Genomic DNA, 16209 nt, shown 5'->3' with positions numbered 1-16209 from the left:
AGGGGTTTGGTTCCCTCTGCATGACCTTTGCAGAGATATAGAGAGCATGCTGTTTAGGGTAACATCTTCTTTGAAAGAAATTCTGAATTGGTTTGTGCTCTTTACCGTATTTTTCCTTACACTTCAATAGTCTTTTCCTCCTTTTGCCTACATCGTTATCTTTGCTGAAAGTGAAGACAGCTCTCTCAGCCTTTGTCTTGCTTCTTCTAGAAAACTTCTTCTATTGGCTCTCCACATCCCCAATTAATTGCTTAATCTTTGTTTGCCTTATACCAGACTTCCTTGAAGTCATACCAGACAGATCTTTCTTGAACTGAGGAATGAGAACTATCCACAATGGTACAGGTGAGCTCTCACCAAGGCTTTGCACAAAGGCTTTTTGCCTTTTCTATGGAAATATCTTGCCTGACACAGAAGAATGCCTTTGCCTGTGTCACACTGGTGGCTCACAGTCACCTTGTGATCTACTCATGCCTCCAGGAACATTTACCTACTCCAAACTGTAGTAGAAACTTGCAGAACTTCCCCTGATACCGTGCTACCTATTCCTAGAGTAACGTTTTCCACATGTGGTTTATTGAGGTGGGGGCCCTCTTCTGCCAGAGCCTCGGCTGGGTATGTGGCCTGTAGTAACCATGAGATACAGATTTTTCTGGTTCATGGATGCTATGAATTCAAAGAATGCCAGTGTGATTAAATTACTGATACTTTTAATAAAAGAAACCACAAAACAACCTTTGAGCACACACTTGGTAATTGGCTTGCAAAACTGGTGCAGTAAGTGCAGAGAGCTGCCAGTCTATTTCTATTCATTTAAAGAAACATTTTGATGCAAGCTCAGTGTGACAAGACAGGCCCTTGCATGTGTTCCAACTGTGCATCTGATGGATCAGCAGTCAGAGTGAGGCTAGAGATTAATTCCCTTGCCAGGAGTATCCTCTGTCCATATGATTTTCAGGGAAAAGACAGTCTTCAAAGAGCAAGGATTTCAAATGACATTTGAGTCCTATTCAAATAAGATTTATGAGCTAAAACCTATGCTTTGAGTTACATTTGAAAACAAACTGTTAGCCAGTGCATTTTCAGACCACGCTTTCCTCTCTGTAAAGGGCTGCACAAAGCAAATGAATGCTGACATAGCACACACTGAACTGACTCACTACAGCTGTACTAACTGCATTCCCATACTCTGAGGGAACATTGTACAGGAATGCAATCCTATAAATTGCAGCCCACAATTTGAGAAGGATGTGAAGGTCTTTGAATGTGTCAGAAGAAAGTAGGAAAGCTGGTGATGTGACTGAAAGGCAGGTACTGTGGGGAGTAGCCACGGCACTGGGCTCATCTAGCTTGGAGACAAGGTGGCCAAGGGGTGACCTCATTGTTCACTACAGCTTCCTGAGGAGGGCAGGTGGAGAGGGAGGTGTCGAGTTCTCCCTGGGATCCAGGGACAGGATGCATAAGAATGGCTCAAAGCTGTGCCCCTCAGGGAGGTTCAGACCTGACATGAATAATCAGTTCTTCAGTGAGAGGGTGGACAAACCCTGGAACAGGCTTCCTACAGAGGTGGCCAATGCCCCATGCCTTTGTGTTTAGTTTCCCAGGTCTTCCCTCACACCCCTCCTGTAAACTGGAATAACACTGTTTCACCTTCTGTCAATAGGAACCTCCCCACACCCCCAAGACCTTTGATAGGTGATGAGAGGGGTCCTGCTCCAACATTTCCTAGCTCCTTCAGTACTCTTAGACAATTACACACCAAGTTTGATTTGTATCTCAGCTCTGTGGCTTGTCTCATGTCTACAGGACAGTCCGAACCAGGAAAACTTCCTGTTTTCCACATAACCTGTTTTGCACTTGTACTAAGGACAGGCTATTCATTTCTAGAGATCTGAATTTGGATCTAGAGATGTTCAGAAATCTCTAGATTACATAATGATACTGCAGGTCTTAGAAAGTGTTTGTAGCAGCACTGATAGGGGCAGAGGAGGAGGCAAATTCTAAAGTCCTTACTTAGTACAGCTTTTATTCAAATGTAACTATTGCTGAAGTCAGCAGAAGGGTACCCAGGGAATACTGGGCAAGGCCTGTTCTCCACTTACTGATTTTTGACTCCTATTTCACCATTTATTTATTTTTACTGAATTTTGCTTCCTCCTTTTATTAGCTTGAAACAGCTGACAAGCCACCACCTGAAGCACTTATAAAAATAATGACATTATCAAGCAGCAATTTGTGGTCTATGATACAGGACCACTTAAATCTGCTCAAAAGAGCATGATATTGATTAAAAATAAAATAAAATAGAACAATCAGGAAATAAAGAGTATGTAATAGGTACAGTGTTTCAGCTAAGTGCTGCTTCCTTTCTGCTCAGTGGTAATTTGTTATACTGAGTGCTGTACATTCCAAGATGGGGTGATGGAGAGTGTGCCATTTAGGACATCAAGGAAACAGTTTACCTCTGGAAGGCAGATGACCACCTGTGCTGTATGACACGCACCACAGTACAACCTGGTGAAACAGTGGAGCACATTAAAAAGATTCATAAATAGGAAGGAGTAGGTATTCAAGTCAGTAGTTGCATGAGATTTGGGATAAAATATGTATTTAACTTAAACAGTAGTGTCTTGTTATTAGCAGAGCATAGAGGGTTGTCAAACTGTCTCTTCAGAAATGTTAACCAGACGTTTACTGTTAAGTTACTGCTAGAAAATGTTGGAACTGCATATGTTGGTTCAAAATGCTCATCCTAGCAGGGAAAAGCACTTATGTCCCCAGCATACATTTTTTCCTGGAATGCATGTACACACATCACTGATTTCTGTCCTTCTGAATCTGCAGATCCTTTACAAATTTTCAAGGAAGACATGGAACTCTACATAGCAGACTTCAACCTGCCAATGAGAGGCTTCCTTCTTTTAGGTACCTTTTGCAGACCCCAGAGAGCACCAAAAAAACCCACTATGAGAGAGGCACAGTTAACTGTAGGTTAAGAGACCCCAGTATGACAGCTGAAGGGAAATCAGTTTACTCACATCCAGCTGACCTCTGCTTTACTGAACCAATGCTTGCCTTACCACTCATACCAGTATGACAGCTGAATTGAGGCAAAAGGGCTTTTGAAGTCCCCACTGGTATGGTAAAGCCAGAATACTTCAACTTAAATAAAAAAATCTGAAAAGATCAATATAGAAAGACCGAGACTACAGAAATTAAACCCTCTTAAAATTATTAGCTGAAAAGAATAGAACACAATTGGAACATGCACTGTGAAGTCACTACAGGCAATACACTTTGTCGTGTGTTTACACAGTAGTCAGGGAACAAAGCAATTGGTGCAAGGATTGTGATGTCCATCACTCAGTATGGGGTCCCAAGTGAACACCAGCCCAGGTCATTCCAGCACCATCCAGGATGACTGAACTGTGGGTCAGTACTGAGGAAAATCCTGCCTCAGAAAAGTCAAAGGAGTTTCCCTACTGACTTTATTGAGATCAAGATTTTACCTAACAGGATTATAAAGACTACAGCTTCTCTGACAGAGATACAAAATTAGTGAACACATAGGGCAGTGCCTCTGAATTTCAGTCAGGCATTTGATACTGTGCCTCATGAAAGCCTGCTATAAATATCAACTCATACTGCCTAAGACAGGAACACTGCTGCACTGATTGAAAGCTGCTGGCAAATGGCAATGGATCTAGCTGGGGAGAAGTGTCTATGACAACAGTTCTCAAACTTTCTTCTTGTATCCTAGAGGAAAGCACAGTCTGTGCCTCCACATTATCAGGAAGATGGCCAAAGGACACTTCCCACCCACGGAAGTAAGGGGTGCTTAACCATGACATGGAGATGGCCTTTGCAATGTTGAGCCACACTCAGTGGGTGCTTGCACTCAGTACTGTGCCTGACCTGAGGAAGGCTCAGCAGCATCCCTCTCTCCTATCCTGGGATCCTGCCTGGCCCCTGTTCTCAGATGCCAGCCCTGGTAGACATGCCATGACTGAATTTACCCTGGTGTGTGCTCCAGGGATGAACTGGGAGTAGACTACATGGCTTTCTCTGACTGAATCCTGCCTCCATTCTGCCTCCAAGGCCCAGAAAAGGTCTGCTACTGACTCCAAGGAGGAGCAACAATTTCTGGCTCCTGCTGTTTCCCTCTGCTTCTGCTCTGCAATTCCGCCTGTCTCCTTCTCTGGCCCACATCTTGTGGGTGCTACTGTATCTCCAAGTGTGCTCCTGCCTCAGTCTTCTTCCTGCCACACTTCCTGCTTCCCTCAGGGTTGCTCTTCTACAACAAACAGAGGAATAGTATGAAAAGAAAAATTCAGGATAAAACTTGGCAAAGTTTGCAGGCAAAAATAACTTAGCTTGTAAATGGACTTTCAGGGTGATGGAATAACCCTAAAGTCTACAATTAAACTAATCAATAAGGACTATGCAACTTGCAATATAAAGGCTCTGATCCTCCACCATGAATGTTGACTAAAGGTTTTCTTTAGACTTGAGCAAGCAAGCATGATTGATGCAAATAATGCTGCACAATAGCAAAACACCCCAATGGGTGATCCTCCTCAGGATCTTCCTGGTTCTGGGAGGCACTTGTGAGACACTCAGAAGACTTAAATATTCCTTCTTCCCCCATTCCCAACCTGATGAGTTATTTAAGGCAAGTCATGTTGTACCTTTGGGCCCCTTTTTGTGTTCCCTACCCTTTGTGTTCCAGGGAGATCTTTGTAAATTAATGCAGTAGAGAATGCAGTAGAATGCAGTAGAATGCTGCTACAAAATGCAGTAGAGAAAAATCCTTGTGTCAGAACCAGGCAGAAGAAAATAAGGTAATGTGATTATAAAAGTAAGTATTTAAAAAGACAGAAACATGGATTTGAAAGATTGTTACACAAGAGACATCCTTGGTCTGCAGGGGAGTATTGGCCACAGAGAGTACTACATTCACCACAGTTGCTTTGCACATCCCCTTTCAGCCTCAGAGCTGAACCCATTACGTGGCCCCGGGGAACACGCATTCCCTGAGATCCAGGGTTGGGTTACTGTTACGTATTGCACTGCAGCTGACTGTGGAATGAATAGTCATGCTGAGGAAAGCAAACAAGGTCCTGGAGATCACTTTCAGCTATGAGAAAACTTCTTTATTTTTATACCTCCTATTTAACTGCTAACCCTTTTGTTGGAAGGTCCCAACAGCAGAGAGCATACTGCAGGCATAGCACAGACACACCAAAGCAGTCAGAACAAACAGGTAGCAGCAGGACATGTCTTCCAGATTACCATTAAAAGGAGCCTAGACCAGCTCCTGCATTTCAGCCAGGAACAGCTTCAAAAGGCCACTTTGGCACAGAACATGAATTAATTTGGAAGGAGGGTAGAGGTGGGTGTCTAGTTGAATCAGAGACCTTCAGGGACTGAACAGGTTCTGGAGGCTTTGGAATACTGAAGGTTTTTGAACACCCCAAGTTTGTTAGCATGCTTTTAGGAGTGGAAATTATTGCTGTGCAGAGATTAAAAACATAAGCCATATTAAGCCATGTTCAGATAAAGGAGCTACAATCAGAGAAGGCAACTGAACAGGTCAGGGCTGTAAATGTGCTCAAGCAGGTGGTGCTGTCAGGACAATGAGACCTGAAGTAACAATAACCTTAGCCACAAAAGCAGAGATACTAGGAAGGCAGCTGAACAGATGTGGAAGGTGGATGAGACTGGCCTAAGCACCCTGGACTAAAATCTGGTCTTGATATCTTGACTTTGACATTGACCTTCTCTGCCTTCTGGGGAATTCATCTTGGTTGAGTTCCCTCCTCAGTCAGCAAAGTCAGCAATCAGTGGGGGGGTGGAGGAGGACATGACACACAATTTTCTTACCACTCCTGACAGAGATAATCTTTGGCTTTAACTATGTGCTTTAAGCTCTCTCCCACAACTCTTCAAAGACAAAGGCACTGGAGCAATCATGTCACTAGGGACAACAATTCAGATCCAAAGCAAGGAAATGGCTTCTTCCCTCACTGCAGTGAACATGAAGCAGAAAGCTCAGAAGGCCCACATTTATAATTTCATAGTTCCAAGATCTCTCTCTCCAAAGCCATGGGAAATATGATCATACCAAAATGGCTCCCTCCTGACAGCTGTTGAAAAATGCCTATTCATCAACCTATGATAACCCAGAATCCAACAAGCATTCCAGCTCACTTCAGTTTTCCATCATTCCAAAGCAAAAACACTGTCTTCCTCTGACATGGGAGAAAGGAATGCATCCTCTTCTGAGCTGCTTGAACATATTATTCTCAATTGAACCAAGGGAGAATGTGCATTTAGGAACATTCTTACTTCACATTTGCCTTACAAGCATGAAGCTCTATCTGTGGCATGGGAAAGCAGGCAAGTGATGCCTAAACACACAATTTTTTGCTGCACTGGCTTGAAGAAAGGCTGGTAACCTCACTACTGATCTGCTGCTTGTTTGAGGATTTCTGCTATTCTCACGGAAACAATTCAGACACATTTCTTCAAGAGCCCTGGTAAAGCAGCAGTAGTGCTCTTCTGCTAAGAGTTCCATGTCCATGTAAACACCTTATTTTTGGTGCAAAAGAGCTCAAGGAAGCATGAATTAGCACTCTGAGATGGGATAGTAACATCACAGAAAGCACCATGAAAAGCCCCAGCACTGACCATTTTGCTCCCTCATAATGCTGTTCACAACTGCCCAACATCCCTCTCATTCTTATCATGGGCAAGGATCAGTCTGCATTGATCTGTCTTCATAGTGATCTAACAATCATTGGCCCCAGCCGGCCGGAAATGTCGGTACATTCCCACAGCAAACCTCTGCTTGGAATCACCAAAATTAACCTATACACTTAATGATCAGAGATCTCATCTAGTGTGGTAAGGAGGACATGAGTAGGAAAAGAACTGGATCCACCCAGTCCTCCATGCCAACTTACTCAGACAGCTGTATCAGATCACATACTAAACATTCCCACAGAAATCATCAGCAATGGACGGACAATACCAAACTGTTATTAAACACCCTTCCTTGGTTCCCTTCCTCTTCTAGCTTCTGATGCCTACTAGTCAAACTCTGGGTCCTGTTCCTGGACAGAATTAACACACACACACACACACACACACACATTCCTCCACCCTTTCTACACACTTACCATAATGGTGTGATGTGGGAACAGGGCACGGACGGACTTCACAAACTCCACGAAATACTCTGAATAGCCATTTGCCACATCCAGGCAGATGTATTTGATAGCTGGAATGGCCTCTAGAATACTTGTTAACTTTTTCAAATCTTCTTGTCCACTACCTGAGCTTGCTGCTACATGCTAAAAAACCAGAGAGAACAAAACAGAGTAGTAGGTTGCAAAAACTGAAATAAACACACACGATTTGTTTGTCTTTTCCTGCATAATCTTGGCAGGACTTGTGCTGGTAACTAGTGAAAAATCACACTATGTAATATGAAATAAATACCTTCCTGGGAAAATCAGTGGGCTATTTCTGTCTAGTTTAAATTATATAAAAGAGAGGGAAATTAGCTTTCTAGCATTCATTCACAAGTGGATTGTCACAGGCATATATAATCATCTGAGATCAATCAAGTTCAGACATTCTCATATTAACATGAACACAAGATGAAGCCCTAACTTGGTGTATTTCCAGGAACTTAGGTAAAACTTGGGGCACTGTCAGAAAGTAAAATCTAGGTCTTTTAAGTTCACCAAGCACTCCTGTGATGTACAGAATCACAGAATAATTTTGATGGGAAAGGTCCTCTGGAGATTTTGTCATCTAATCCCCTTTCTCAAGCAAGGTCAGCTACCATTGATAACAAGCAGATTGCTTCTTCCTTTGCTTTCCAATGAGTTCTTTCCAAAAGAAAAATAGTTTCCACAGCTGTTGGCCTACAAAACCTCTGCAGAAATCCAAGGTCACTGTGCAAGTCAGTATTTAATCACTACAGGAATAGGAGATCCTATTCCAGTCATTATGTACCACAAGTAAGTTAAGTTTGGAAGTGTTGAGACACAGGATATTCCTGGGACCACCTTCTACCCTATGGTGGCATGTAAGTAATCCTGACTGCCCAAAGTGCTAGGCTCACTTTCAGACAACCCTGTAATCAATAGCCTTTATAATATAATTCTGAAATGTGCCACAGGTAAAGATACAACACAGCAATGTTGTATTCTTTTCTATACAGAGAAAGATCAAAAACTCCACTGAACTTTGAGCATGTAGGGGAGATGGCCAGGCACACTTACAGTGCCTCTGCTGGTACAGGGGCCTGCCAGAAGAAAAGAAGAAGACACAGAAGACTGCAGAACTGCACTCTGTGCCTTGACACGACATATGCCACGACTTCCCTGTCCTAATTTGAACACAGAGGATGATATCCTTCACAGTCAAGGCAGAAATTATTACATCTTCAAGCTTTCATTTATTTTTATATGCATACGCATGTAGAGATGTATGTGTGCATGCATGCACATTTCTGAATGTGAGAAAGTCACAAATTAAGTCAATGTTTAAATTTATTGAATATAATGGCTCAGGCTAGGACCCTGTGAACAAGTGGGATAGCACAGCCAGGAAGAGCACAAAGTGAGCTCTGGTGCAAGAAGGTAAGTGGAGGACACACAAGCTCTGACAACTTTCAATGCTCATCCCTGCCTGGGCCCAGCACCTAGGCCCCCCGAGCCTGTAGACTCCAGATCCACTTGCACACCTGATGGCAAAGACTTTGCCTGGCACAAGGGTGTGCAGGGCCAGCTGTGGTTGGGTTATTTGAAATTATTCACATCAGTGAACTACCACAGCTCACAACAGCAACAGAAGCACAGCACTCATGCCTATTCCTAAGTATTTCCTCCTTCAGGATACTTCTCTGCTTCCATTCCAGGCATATACAAACTTTGCTTTTTAGCATCTTCATATAAGCACTTTCATAATGGACTCACATAGCCCTTCTTTTAAATCAGGACAAGCCACTTCCCTTGATGAATTTAAGAACAGCAAATATCTTCATTCCTCAAAACCTCACTTGACAACAGCATTCCCTAGAGACTCCAGTGTATGTGAGTTCAGAACAAAGCAATAAACCATAATAATTTACAGTAGAAAAATGTACCTCAAGGCATTCTGGGTGATTGGCAGCAAACAGTTTCCATTCTTCCAGAGAATAATGCTTGTGAATTGCAGTGAACATTGCATGCTAGCAAAAAAACAAGAGAACTGATATTAATGTCTCAGTTAGTAATTTTTCCCTCAGCTGCAAAATAAGGCATTAGAAAATCCCCTTTTAAGTATAGGCTCATCCTGCTTGGAAGAAACAGTAACAGAGAATAACAGACCACTACAGAGAATAACAGAGAATAACAGGCAACTACAAACAGCTCTTCAAAAGCAATTTGGCATGCTTAGCCAACCTTTCAGGACCAGGTTCATGATATGTTTCATTAAGCAACTGTCAGTATTTTGAATGTGACAGAGGCTCATTAACTTAGAAAGTGCTGCAGTTCTATAACCCACACTTTCAAAACTTGTCAGCTAATTATTTTTTTTCTGGCACGAAGCACAAAGGGACCTCAAAAACAAGCTCTGGAAGCTCCACCTGAAGCTGAGCTACACCCAAAATGGAAGCTTCCCAGTATGGAAGCATCTCCACAGAAATTTCCTTACATCAGGAGCCCTGTTTGTGGTGACTGTGCTGTTGTAAAAGTACACCTGCTTTTTTTTATTCTGGAGTTTTAAACTCGCATTCCCCTATTCTCAACAAATTTAGCTAAAAAATCAACAAAGGCTGCTCACTGTCCCCCAGCAGCTTCCCAACTGTTGCAGAAATGAGAGTTGAGACTTACTTTTGCCATAACCACAGCCATTTCAAATGTCCCCACAGTGTCCATATTTGCCACTATAATGGGAATTCCTGTGTATGTCTGCTTGGAGTTACGGAAGGTGAAGGTGCGTGTGAGGTCAACCTGCAATGAACAGACATGCATTTTTTTATGTAACTGATTGTAATCTTACACGAGTTTTGCCACAGATTTCAGATACAGCACGTTTAGACACAGCTTCTCCATTTTCCTCACATTTCCTGCTCCTTTTGTTCCACTATTACATAATTTTTTTATTTTTATTTTTTTACAATTCTGCCTTCCAAAAAAGAAAAAAAATTAAAACAATGTTTTCTGCATTAAATAGAGCTCTTACTTAAGAAAAACAATCAAAATAAAATTAAAAAACGAAAAGGAAAAAGGCAGAAGGGCTTGGAAAGAAAGGACAATGAGGATTGGGTTATTGTATACAGAAGCAATCTCAGACGTTTGTATGGCTGCCTGAGAAACCTCAGTTGAAGTCCTAACTCCAAAGAAGTCAGAATTACAACTCCCATTGTCTCCAGGGCATAGAGGACTTTGAGCCAGTCTTGAAGGTAAATGACCATACAATAAAGTATGCTTTTTTGGTCACAGTTACCAACACTCTTGCCATACAATATGAACAATCATACCTTGCCTTGCTAAACCAAGCTGCTAGTTTCTAAGTTAATGTCTTAAAACTGTATCCACCCTCACCTTCAAAGACATTTCTTCTTCAGCACCTTCAAATGATCACAGTAACATCAGGCTTTTTTTTTCCTTACATCTGCAAGGGGTATTATCAAATTAGATCAGTTTCCACTGACCTACCTAAGACCTTCATACCTATGGGAAAATGCTCAAAAGGCAAAAAAGAAAAAAAAAGTACAACTCTAAGATATTAGTTTAGTCTCTAGTGAAAATGAAGGCTCTTTCAGTTTTCACTAATCCTCCCTGCAACTTTAACCCAAAAACATTTGCAGACCTGAACTAAATGGAAATCTATCATGAGATAGAAACCAACAGAAAAAATACAGGATTTTTTACTATTCAATTAAAACACATTTTGAGCACTTCCAAATTGCAGGCTAGATTCTGATTAATATTGTGAGGGATTTATTACTGATTTGTATAAGAGAAAGAACTTGGTGCCTTAGTGATAAACTCTGAATCAGGTTCTCCTACAAGCTTGTAAGGGAAGGGTCACTTTAGTGAACAAGCTAAGATGTATCTTAATGGAGACTCCACTTTCTCACATTTACTATCAGAGATCTAATTCTCCAGCCATCATGGATGACAAAACATTCTTTAGCTGCAGCTAACAATAGAAAATAGTATGAAGAAGATGGACGTGAAACAAGAATGAAAATTTAGTTTACTTTACTCCCTCTTAACACAATGTATTAACTAAAACCAAGGGCAGGGGAACCCAAAAGTACCCCACAACTAATTCCACACAGATGCCAGCACCAGAACGACTCCCCTGCAGTTTTACAAAGGAAAAACATCTCTTTCAAAGGAACATCAGAAAGGAGAAGAGTTACATTTCAGAAAAGACACCAAAATACCGCTAAATAGACACAGGACAAAGCAAGAACTTGCCTTGTAATTTTTTAGTCCTTCACACCTTGAAGCCTCTCCAATATCCCATAGCAATAAGACAAATACGTTGCATAAAAACCACAACCTTTGCCTGGTAAATACATTCAGTGCTTTTTCTTGTTTTATGAGAGTCAAACAACAGCTACTACTCAGGTTCACTTTTTCCATTCCGCTCCTCACTTCATGGACTTTTAGTATATCCTCCACAGCTGCTTCTTCTCCATACTGAATTATCCTGGTATGTTTAGGTTTTTCCTCATGTGCAAATCAGTCAACACTATTGATCATGGTGGCTGCCATTCTCTCTACCTATTTTAGCAAACTGTGCTGCTCTTGTGGACTTAATTAAATTAAAAAAATTTAAATTAACAATTTCCTACAAGAAACTTGTCTGTTGAACTTGCCATGGACACAGGGCATGAGCAAGCCCAGCCAATGCAAGAACAGGTTATGTGAGTACCAAGACCCCACAGACAGATAATGATGCTCCCACTCCCACCCTTGCTCTGACCAATTTCAATAGCATTCGAATTCAAGCATCATATTTTCTGGTATCTTTTCAAAAAGGGAAAGCAACCATGGTAAATGAAGACAGTGCAAGGACTCAGAAACAAGTACCAACATAGCAAACCTACAGGAAGATCTGCAAATATCCCAAACTGTCTCTCTAGGAAGTTGACTGAACTCTAGTTACTGCATAAAAAGCTATCCTTGCGCAAAACGAGGCATTCACACCAGAGAAGCAGACGCTTCCTGATATAAGCTTCAAAGCAGCAGCTTGCTGGGTAGCAGGCACTGTAGTATGCTGCCTCTGTTCCTCTGCCAGAACTATTTATTTATATTCTTGTTTTGAAGCAGACTGGGGCTGTCCATTTCAGATCTGGCTCTCGCAGACTCTGTTTATCCCTGTTGCCACAGCCTCAGTGATGGTGTCCAATTTCTTAACCTTCATCGGTTTTCACTGACCCCCTCATGACACGCACTTTTTCTCATCTGCAATGTTTTAACAGTTCATCAGAGTCACTCGTTACAACCCTGCCATATCAGCTCATGTTCCTCCTATCGTTTTCCCTTCCCAGCAGCCCTTCTTTCCACAGCCTGCACCCTGCTAAATATACAAAACACTGCACTTGAAGGAGCCATGTGCCTGCCACTCACTCGGTGGAGCACAGCTCCACCTGTTTGCCAGGCTGGCACAGTGAATTTTAAGGAGGGATCCATAGGTCCCCAAGCAAATGGCTCCGAAGTGCCCAGAGACTTTATGTGCAGTAATTGCACACGATGAGGAGTTACTCGGCTGGGACACTGTAGATCATAAATTAAAAATTACTTGCCAGGGATACACTTTCTGCTGAGAATGCCTCTCAGCACCTTATGATGGCAAAGAGGTTTTGCTTAGCTGCTGCCCTCAAAATCCCTGGCCATAGGCCTATAGTAAACACAGCCTCCCTGTTTCACTTTCCCTTTCTACCTCAGTCTCTCTCTCTCTTACACCTCCATGTCCCCTGGAGAAAATCTTAATCCTCTTTTCATCCCCCAACACAACATAATTCCTTCTTTAGTCAAACTAAATCCTTTGTTAACCTTCGGGTTGTGTGGGGTAAACGAGAAGGCACCTTCGATCCTGAGGCAGCCATGTTTTTTTGTGGATGCAATCGATCCTTATGGGATTGATTTCCCTGGGTCTTTCCCGATCCCTGATGAGACAGAACCACAGAACTATTCCGGCTAACAGTGGCCAGAAGCACACAGAGCCCCAGGGGACACCAGGGCTCTACACACGCCGGTCACACGGGGGTGAAACCCAAGAGAGGGTGAAATGCACCCATTGCCCCAGGCTTGACGTGACTTCCCTCAGTACCCCCTATGACGGGGCACCCTGCACACTAAGAAGCGCTCCCCAGCGTCTTCGCGGGTTTTTATTAATTTATTTTTTTGAGAGCACATCAGTTCCTCGGTACCAGCACCGCCCACAGCCCCCGAGGCTGAGGGCAATGCTGCCTGTCAGGCGTCATCACCGGCTTCCGCCGGCCCAAGCTGCGGGGCGGGTAACCGGACACCCCCGTCCCGCAGCGCTGCTGGTTCGCCGCCACCGCCCCCTTCGACACTGGAGGTCAGGCCCCGCTCAGCGTCGCAGAGGCACCTGTTAGGAGCAAGCAATTCCCCACTGCCCCCTTGTATTTCAGCTTGAGGAGCGAGGGAGGCCAGCGCGGCACCGGCCACCCCCGGCTCCCCTGGGGCCGGGGGGGGGGGGGGGGGGGGGGGGGGGTGACGCCGCGGACTTCGCAAACCCGGCCCCGTCCTCCCCTCCCGGGAGCAGCGGCATCCCCCCGCCACGCAAAGGGCGTCTCGATCGGGGAGGGCATTGCTGCGCTAGACCGGGGAATAAAAATAAAGCTGGGGGAAAGGCGGGTTAAGGAAGTTAAGCGTTGAGAAGGGGGAGGAAAAGCATGCTAGGTTTGGATGCCCCCACCTCTGCTCTGCTTTTGAGGCTGCTCCTTTTAGGTCTGACCAGGACATCTTTAAAGTCCAGTTTGAGGTCTGCGTCTACCCGGGGCATCTCGCTGGGCTGCCGGGGCCGGGATTGTCCTGGCAGCGGAGGCGGCGGCAGTAGCGGCCCTGCTGAGCTGACTGCACCGCCCCGCCTGCAGAGCCGAGCCGAGCCGCGCTGGCCAAAGCCCGCCGGCCGCGCACCGAGCGTATTTATAGGGCGCGGGCACCGGGCCCCATCGCTTTATTAGGCGAGGGCTGTTTTTAGCCGAGCCTCTGCCCCGGCCCCCGCCGCGGCCACCCCCGCCTCTCCGCCCGGCTGTGTGCGGTGGGGGCAGACGGGGACGCGTCGCCTGTCCGCAACCGCCCCGTGCGGGGCGAGGCGCCGGCGGCACCGCGGCGGCTTTAAGGGCAAAGCAAGGGCAGAGGAAATGGCGCCTCCATGTGACCGAGCGGGCCCGCCGCCTCGGGTACCGGGTGCGGGAGCCCGGCCGTGCCGGGTGGCCGCTGCGGGACTGAACGGACATTTTGGCCTGCCTCCCTCTACCTTCCACCGCCCCGAGAGGGGGTTTGTGGCGTTCCCCAACGCTGTTAGGGCTGCTGCAGCACGGCCCAAAATGCTGTCCCTCCAGCCAAATAAAAAAGACACCATTTGGTATAGCTGGGCTGTCGTGGGAATCCCACTTGCCGGAGTGCTCCGCTCCGAGCCCAAACCCGGCCCCGTCCCTGCCCGGCATCCGGTACTGCTAAGGCAGAGTTGGGCTGCCCATGGCACTGCAGAGCGCAGCACAGAGCCAGAGTGTGGGTTTGGCGTTACAGACGTTGAGAAATGTGCAGCTGGTTGGTCATAGGAGAGTGGTCAGAGCACCAGCCACCTGCAGCTGCCTCAGGAATTTCCTGCTTCACTGCACTTAGAGAAGCAACAGGGAGTTTTTGTGTTTGGTTGGGGTTTTTTGGTGGTGTTTGGTTTTTTGGGAGGTGGCTTGTTTGTTTTTTTGGGTTTTGTTTTTTCGCCCCAGCATACAGGAGCCTGATTTGTGCCTATTTCCTCCAATTTCAACGGTGCTAGCAATAGTTTAACACACAAGTCAAAAACCACTCAGAGCAGCAGGACTGCACAAGCTGAGTCCATCTACATCTGCTGCCGGAGGGATCAATGCAGGGTAACCAGATACCACATGAGATGACTTCCACAGGAGTCTTAAGCCTTAAAGTCTATTTAATTATGAAGTCAGTGGGTTGTAAGATTTGGACTTTGGAAGACACATGAGCAAGCATTTTTAGTGACTGGCAACGGAAGCCTGGGAGACTTACTCAGACACATTGCAGGAGGAGGTAGCACTCTCTCCTTTATCTGAAAGTTGCATACTTCTGGTCAACACCCTGCCTCACACAGAGCTCTTTTACATCTCTTTGCCTGAGTGTCCCAGAAGATCCAGTATGACCAAGCACAAGCCCGGGGCTTTACACAGAAGGCAGAGTATTTGAGTGTTTGCAGTTTTGATTGTCCAGGTGGAGAGGCCTTGAATCTGGGATTTTGGAACTCCAGATGATGTTCCAGGAGAGCCTCGCTGTTGTGGATTTTTTCCCATGGAGATATTCAGGAAAATGACTCTATAATTGGTTTGATCTGCATAACAGAGGTCATTCATTTGGCGTTTTCTCCACAATATAAAGGAACTACTAAAACATATTTTTCAGAGAGACATATGTGCCACTATTTACTGTTAAGTAATAAGAGTACTGATGAGAATGGGTCCTGTGGAAGTGGCATGTCTGTAGCAGAGGACTGAGAATGGAAAAAAACAAATGCAATCTGTCTGTGCCTGGCACCAGGTCGTCCATTTGCCCTCATGGCAGGCATGTGATGCTGAGAAGAAAGAAAGAAGCCACTGCATTGCACTGTGAATTCAAAAGGTCAGCACTGTTTTGAAGAGTAGGAGATAGGGGCTAGCAGTGGTATGTGTAAGCCACAGAAAATGCATATCTGATGTTGTTTACAATTTCTAGTACTTTAGTCTCCACTCACAGTACTCACAGTGCTGTTTTCCTGCAGATCACAGTATCTGCTAATATTCATTAATTCCCCATGTACACATACCAACAGACTAGTCAGGTGTCTCAGATCGGCTTGAGAGTTCTTTAAAGTTTACAAAGTTTGAAATTCCCTAGTTTCTTACTTCAATATATATTTTCTGTAAACAAAATTATGTTTTCTTGTTGAATCACC

At 44.6% G+C, this 16209-nt stretch overlaps 1 protein-coding gene across 1 annotated transcript in view; it reads right to left on the bottom strand.

Annotated features, from left to right (window-relative positions):
- GMPR (guanosine monophosphate reductase) overlaps window positions 1-14392 on the bottom strand; it is a 41945-nt gene extending 27553 nt beyond the window's left edge. Inside the window, exons 1-4 of the mRNA XM_071451571.1 lie at window positions 13963-14392; window positions 9891-10010; window positions 9161-9244; window positions 7182-7355 (exon numbers count right to left, since the gene is read on the bottom strand). Of these exons, the coding sequence (XP_071307672.1) occupies window positions 7182-7355; window positions 9161-9244; window positions 9891-10010; window positions 13963-14049 (465 nt within the window). The 5' untranslated portion in view covers window positions 14050-14392. The remainder of the gene's footprint in view (window positions 1-7181; window positions 7356-9160; window positions 9245-9890; window positions 10011-13962) is intronic.
- Window positions 14393-16209: the final 1817 nt, after the last annotated feature.

This window comes from Agelaius tricolor, unplaced genomic scaffold (genome assembly GCF_023055355.1).
Source record: "Agelaius tricolor isolate 1412-34295 unplaced genomic scaffold, bAgeTri1.0.p SCAF_2, whole genome shotgun sequence".
In the NCBI taxonomy this organism is placed as follows: Eukaryota; Metazoa; Chordata; class Aves; order Passeriformes; family Icteridae; genus Agelaius; species Agelaius tricolor.
Note: the sequence above shows the minus strand (reverse complement) of the source record. Positions and strands in the feature narration are given on the sequence as shown.